Below are 7,429 nucleotides of genomic sequence, written 5' to 3'. Positions count from 1 at the left end.
AATGGATAAGGAACCTGTGGTACATATACACCATGGAATATTACTCAGCCATTAAAAAGAATTCATTTGAATCAATTCTGATGAGATGGATGAAACTGGAGCCCATTATACAGAGTGAAGTAAGCCAGAAAGATAAAGACCAATACAGTATACTAATGCATACATATGGAATTTAAAAAGATGGTAACAATAACCCAATATGCAAAACAGAAAAAGAGACACAGATGTACAGAACAGACTTTGGGACTCTGTGGGAGAAGGCGAGGGTGGGATGTTCTGAGAGAATAGCATTGAAACAAGTATACTGTCAAGGGTGAAACAGATCACCAGCCCAGGTTGGATGCATGAGACAAGTGCTCAGGGCTGGTACACTGGGATGACCTAGAGGGATGGGATGGGGAGGGAGGAGGGAGGGGGGATCCAAGGCTGATTCATGTCAATGTGTGGCAAAAACCACTACAATATTGTAAGTAGCCTCCAACTAATAAAAATAAATGAGAAAAAAATAAAAATAAAAAATACATATATATTTATAATTTAAATATAAATTTAATTTATTAAAATTTATTATATATTTATAAATTTAATATATAAAATACACATATAATATGTAAACATATAAATTAAAATTATATTTATAATTTAAATATAAAATTTAATTTATTTTTTATTTATCAACATATGTATATACACACACATACACAATGGAATACTACTCGGCATAAAAAGCATGAAATAATGCCACTTGTGGCAACATGGATGGATCTAGAGATTATCATACAAAGCGAAGTAAATTAGGCAGAGAAAGACAAATACCATATTACTTATATATGGAATCTAAAATATGATATAAATGAGTTTACCCATGAAACAGAAACAGACTCACAGACATAGAGAACAGACTTGTAGGTAGAACAACCATGAGGTAGGATGACATTGTTCTGTGCCGTGTTCAGTCACTCAGTTGTGTCCAACTCTTTGCGATCCCATGGACTGTAGCCCACCAGGCTCCTCTGTCCCTGAGATTTCCCAGGCAAGAATACTGGAGTGGATTGCCATTTCCTTCTCCAGGGGATCTTCCCAACCCAGGGATCCAACCCAGGTCTCTTGTGTCTCCTGTATTGGCAGCCGGATTCTTTACCACTGTGCCCACCTGGGAAGTCCCGAATAGTTTTATTACACCTTCTTTTTTTTTTTTTTCCTTTCCGCTAAAAAAAGAATTTGTTCATATATTTTTAAATGGATGTTGGGGGGCATCAAATATTTAGGGTATTTAGAGTCCACCAGATATGTTTAAGAATGATGTAATGGTTTAGTTTAAAATATCAAAATTTACAGTAAGCCAGAAATTATATCTTTTGCAAGTATTTAAATTTATGATGGAAAACTTAGATATCAACTTAGAAATGAACAAGGGGATATGTAGCTTTTAAAAATTCTTTCATGGAGTCCATTTCAAAATGTCTGAAGACCACTTGCTCATATAGTATGTTTGGTGATAGGGCTCAAAACTTCAACCCTCCATCCTAGTTCTCCTGAGAACCTGGTATCACCCACCATCAGAATCTTGAAAAAAAATTTTTTTTTAATATATTTGGCTGTACTTGATCTTAGTTGAGGCACACAGGATCTTCAGTAGCAGCAAGTGAGATCTAGTTCCCTGACCAGGGATTGAACCTGGACCCCTGCATTGGAAGAATGGAGATTTAGCCACTGGACCACCAGGGAAGTCCACACCATCAGAATCTTAATACTTCCAATTCAGACACTGGTTTCCCAGAGTTTTTGTTGTGTAGTATCTCCAGACATTGCCACCTTTCCCTCAGAGGGCAAAATACCCACAGATTAAAATCACTGGATTTGAAGTTTATCAGTTCTATTGATCTTTGCAAAATACCAGTTTATGGCTCCATTGGTTTAGATCATTGTTTTTGTTTGTTTGTTTGTTTTTTGGTCTTCTGCATCTCTACTTGCTTCTCTCATAGTTCAATTGGTAAAGAATCCTCCTGCAATGCAGGAGACCCGGTTCGATTCCTGGGTTGGGAAGATCCACTGGAGAAGGGATAGGCTACCCATGCCAGTATTCTTTGGCTTCCCTTGTGGCTCAGCTGGTAAAGAATCCACCTGCAATGTGGGAGACCTGGGTTCGATCCCTGGGTTGGGAAGATCCCTTGGAGAAGGGAAAGGGTACCCACTCCAGTATTCTGGCCTGGAGAATTCCATGCACACTGTATAGTCCATGGGATTGCAAAGAGTTGGACACAACTGAGCAATTTTCACTTTCACTTGCATCTCTACTTAGTGTATGTATTTTTTCTTCTAATTTTTTGAACATATGAAAAATTATTATATAACTGTTCAGTCCTTGTCTGCTAATTCTAACATCTGTATCAATTCTGTGCTGGTTTAGAGTTGATTTATTTTCCTTCTCAACATGGGTCATATTTTCCTGTTTCTTTGCCTCCTTAAGAAATTTTAACAGGAAACTTAACATTATGAATTTTACTTCATTTCATGCTGGATAGATTTGTATTCCTATAAAAATTCTTGAGCTTTATTTTGGTATACAGTCAAGTTACACGGACACAGTTTGATTCTTTGGTTCTTGCTGTTAAGATTTATTAGGTAGGACCAGCATGGTGTTTAATCTGGAGCTAGTTATTTTCCACCATGGAAGCAAGATTCTTCTGAGTGCTCTACTTAAAGCCCCATGAATTATGAGATTTTCCTGACTGGCTCTTAGGAACAAGCACTATTTTGAGCCTCAAGTATGCTAAGTGTGCTCTCCCCTTTAATCCAACTCCTGTTCTCAGCCTGGAGTAATTGTCTCACACATTTATGCTGAGTTTTATTCCGCTGGGTACCTCTGCGACTGTTACTCCTCTCTGGTACTCTGTCTGTGAATTCTAGCCACCTTGGACCCTATCCTCCGCCTTCTAGTCTCTGGGAGTCTTCCATGGTCTATTTGGGGTCCCCCACCTGATGCTGCAGCCTGGAAGTGTTTTCAGGGCACAAACTAGTCAGTTACAGTGTTCATCTTATTCGTCTTTTCATCTCTCAGGGCTTACTGTTCTTTGTTGCCTGATGTCCACATGTATTCAAAACCTTGTTTTATGTATTTTTCCAGCAACTAACAGTTATTTCAGTTGGGAGGTAAATCTAGTCCCTTTTACTCCATTTTAAAAATGTAAGGCTATATAAATATATTTTAAAATGGAAGAAATGTATGTTCTTAGAAGAATGCTATGCTATCGCTCACTCAGTCATTTCTGACTCTTTGCAACCCCATGAACTATAGCCTGCCAGGCTCCTCCGTCCATGGGATTTCCCAGGCAAGAATACTGGAGTGGGTTGCCATTACCTTCTCCTCTTAGAAGAGTAGAACTTAACAAATTCAACTAAGCAACTGGGAAACATAAAGAGGTATTTGGCTACAAAATAAGTTGAACACAAATCTGTGCATAAAGTAATATCTGGATCAGATAGTTTTATAGGCAATATTTATAAATTATTTAAAGAGCTGATAATTATAGTCTTCTACAAAATGTTCTAGAGAGTAAAAATGAAGGAATGTTCTCTACTTTATTATACTAATATAACTTTGACTCTAAAACCATTCAAGGATAAAATGAGAAAAAAAAGTTTTAGGCCAATCTTGCTATTAACTCAGATGCACAAATTCAAAATCTATCAAGGTTACCTATTTTAAAATATGAAATCTAATTATGTCATTCTTCTGCTTCATATTGTTCAATGGTTTGTCACCATATTTAGAACAAAATCTAAATTCCTTACCATGACTTACAAGATTTGTTCCCTAATCCTCTTGCTCATACTTCCTCCTTTTTAATTATAGTGTCCTTCTTATACATCTAGTTCTTTTACAATTCACAGATTTTACACTTAACTCTTCCCCCACCCCAGCCAGCTTCATTGCCTAGATCTTCACATGCTATGCTCCTAATACCATTTCTTTTCTTTTTATTTTTTTATTGAAGGATAATTGCTGTACAGAATTTTGTTGTTTCCTGTCAAACCTCAACATGAATCAGCCATAGGTTTACATATATCCCCTCCCTTCTGAACCTCCCTCCCATCTCCCGCCCCATCCCACCCCTCTAGATTGATTGATACAGAGCCCCTGTTTGAGTTTCCTGGGCCATACAGCAAATTCCCATTGGCTCTCTATTTTACATATGGTAATGTAAGTTTCCATGTTACTCTTCCATACATCTCACCCTCTCCTCCCCTCTCCCCATGTCCATAAGTCTATTCTCTATGTCTTTTTCTCCATTGCTGCCCTGTAAATAAATTCCTCAGTACCATTTTTCTAGATTCTGTATATATGTGTTAGAATACGATATCTATCTTTCTCTTTCTGACTCACTTCACTCTGTATAAAAACATACGGAACGCTTCATGGCTTTGTGTGTTATCCTGGTGCAGGGGCCATGCTAATCTTCTCTGTATCTTTCCAATTTTAGTATACGTGCTGCTGAAGCGAGCACTCCTAACAGCATTTTGATTTAAGTTCAAGTATCACCTCTCTGGGCTTCCCTGGTGGCTCAGATAGCAAAGAGTCTGCCCGCAATGCAGGAGACCTGGTTTGATACCTGGGTCACAAAGATCCCCTGCAGAAGGGAATGGCTACTCACTCCAGTATTCTTGCCTGGAGAATTCCATGGACAGAGGAACCTGACAGGCTACAGTAGTCCATGGGATTGCAAAGAGTCGGACATGACTGAGTATGCACACACATCACCTCTTTAGAAATTTCTTTCCTGTCCACCTTAGCTCAAGTATCCTCCGCTTCTGCTGTCCTTCTGTTTCTCTCGCTTCTTCCTTTACTTTATCTTCTTCAAGGAACATACTTATTACTATGTGGTTAGTATTTTTATTTGTCTTTCTCATTGTTACTAGTATATAAGTTCCAAGAGAAAAGGGACTTGTTCATTGCTATATTCACGGCATCAAGAACTATGGTTGATTCATAACATGGTTTAAGTAAAATTTAGGTTGAATTAATGGATGTAATGTTGTTGTTGTTGTTTAGTAACTCAGTTGTATCCGACTTTTTGTGACCCTGTGGACTGCACCATGCCAGGCTCCTTTGTCCTTCACTATCTCCCAGAGTTTGCTCAAATTCATGTCCACTGAGTCATTGACGCTATTGAACCATCCTACCCTCTGTTATCCCTTCTCTTTTGCCTTCAGTGGCTATCATACCTCTCAAATACTTGTTTCAAGGTTAAATATTGTAAAGCTGTATTTTTTCTTTACTTAAATGAATTAATATTGTGTGATGGTGGACTTCTCAGGCATTCCAGTGGTTAAGAGTCTGTGCTTTCCCTGGTTGGGGAACTAAGATTCCACATGCCTTGAGGTGTGGCGAAATGAAGAAAATAATAAAAATTAAAATTAAAAAAAAAAATATTGTGGGATGTTGTAGCATAAGTTTGTTAAGTGGAAGATTTAATTGTAACTTATGGTAAACTCTGATTCTTGAGAATTAGGGTAAACCATTGTCTTTAATTATTTTATGAAAATTTTCAAACACATGCAAAATGGAGAGGATGATTAGCCACATACATTATATCCATTATGTATTTTAAACAATTATTGTGTTTTTGTCCCATTGGCTTAATCTACTTTCCTCTTCTCCTAAAGTGTTCTAAATGTACTTAAATGTATATAATGGTCATTCTTTCTTCCATAGATCAATCAACCTACAAATACAGATAATTTTTTTATCTAACTACAATGACATTATTCATATATAGCATAATAAATAATAATTCTTTGGTGCCTTCTGATACCCAAACCATAATCAGATGTCTTCAATTGTCTCAAAAATATTTTTACATTTGACTCATCCGAATGAGGATCCAAAAAAGAAGTTAGCAGAGATTTAGTTGTTCAGTGTTTAAAAAATATCCAGAACAATCTCCCACCACTTTCCCCCATGATATTTACTTGTTTCACAAGTTGGGCCAGTTGTCCTGTAGAATGTCCCCTCTGGTTTGTCTGCTTTTCCTAGTGGTGCCTGCCATGTATCCTTCTGTCACTCATGATTCCAATTCTAGAGCTGGATTAGGTTCAGCTTCTGTGTGTTTTGTATTACATCACAGCAGGTCGGCTTGTCCAGCCTTTACTGATGCTAAGATCCATTACTGTTTTCAATGGGTGATAACTTGATATCTTATTTGTAACTTCCCCATCAAGTTCTCCTCTAATCACCTCACCCATGATGATGTTCGACTGAGTCAAACATTTCATGAGGGGTTGCAAAATGATGATTTAAAAATTATTATATTTACTCATTCATTGACTTGATATTTTTTGAAAACAAAGATGTTTCCTTATCAACTAAAGCAATTTGGTTATCCTGAAAATAGGATAAATGTTGAATCCGTGTACTTTATTTGCCAGTCTTTGGATTAAAAAGTCCATGCCTTAACTTTCCTACTTGTGCTTCAAGGGTCAGGTTTTTGTTTTTGATGTTGTTTTAATTTTCCTTTTCTTTCTTTTTATCATTAAGAACTATGAGTTTGAAAAAATTCAATGTGTTTGAATAAATTGCTTTGAGTAAATTTTTAGATGCATAAATTATCCCATTCTTAATCAAAAGGAGTCACTTCACGTTGATTTGGGTGCCCTTTGATGATGACCCTTTTGTCTTAGTTTCATCTTTAAAAGCTTTTGGTTTTTGTCATGAAAAATCTTTCTGAACTTGAGAAAAGTTTGAATTATAGACTTTTCATGAAGTCTCTTTCTTCTAGGAACGCATGGAAATTTGGACTAACTGTGAACAAAATGTTGCCAAGAAGATGTCCCTCCGGATTTCTTGTAGTGACTCATCTGCACATCAGCAATAGAAGTATTAATATTTTAAATCTTTTTTCTTTTGTGTGCTCAATGTTTTATTCAGCAGATATTTATTGAATGCTTAATATATTCTATGTACTATTCTACTTGCTGAATAAACAACAATAACCAATCTAGTCAGAGCTCCCGTTGATGTGAAATTTGCACTCTAATAAGAGAGATGGGAAACTAATAATATAAATAAATGAGTACATTATGTCTTAAACTGACAAATGGTAAGAAAAAAATAGCAGAGAAGAGAGATAGAAAGTATGTGTATGAGAGTCAGTGGAGGGGTATTAAAATTTTAGATAGTGTGGCCAGGGCAGGCTTCATTGGGAAAGTGGTATTTGGGTAAAAATGTGAAGGAAGTGAAGGAGCAAACCACATCGAAACCCAGGAGAGGAACATTCAGCCACAGTAACATGTTCAGAGGTTCTACAGTAGGAACATGCCCAGTGTCTCCAAGGACTGGCAAGACCAGTGTGGCTAAAACACAAGATAAAAGTGGAAGCAGGCGGAGGGGTCAAGAGTGATGTGAGCAGACCACACAAAGCCTTTGGGT

At 37.0% G+C, this 7,429-nt stretch overlaps 1 protein-coding gene and 1 non-coding gene across 4 annotated transcripts in view; one reads left to right on the top strand and one right to left on the bottom strand.

Annotated features, from left to right (window-relative positions):
• The window catches only part of LOC122431841 (proline-rich protein 2-like), a 44,755-nt gene extending 37,754 nt beyond the window's left edge, over nt 1–7,001 (top strand). For all 3 annotated transcript variants that reach the window (XR_006266650.1, XR_006266646.1, XM_043453376.1), the window contains one exon: nt 6,780–7,001. Coding sequence is in view for 1 of the 3 variants with exons in the window: in XM_043453376.1 (XP_043309311.1) it covers nt 6,780–6,942 (163 nt within the window). In the remaining 2 variants the exon portion in view is untranslated. The remainder of the gene's footprint in view (nt 1–6,779) is intronic.
• Nucleotides 4,402–4,508, bottom strand: LOC122432189. Its single transcript, XR_006266792.1, has one exon. It is a non-coding gene; the product is annotated as a U6 spliceosomal RNA (small nuclear RNA).
• Nucleotides 7,002–7,429: the final 428 nt, after the last annotated feature.

Source organism: Cervus canadensis, chromosome 30, assembly GCF_019320065.1.
Source record: "Cervus canadensis isolate Bull #8, Minnesota chromosome 30, ASM1932006v1, whole genome shotgun sequence".
NCBI classification, from domain to species: domain Eukaryota; kingdom Metazoa; phylum Chordata; class Mammalia; order Artiodactyla; family Cervidae; genus Cervus; species Cervus canadensis.
This window is presented reverse-complemented; position numbering and strand designations above follow the sequence as displayed.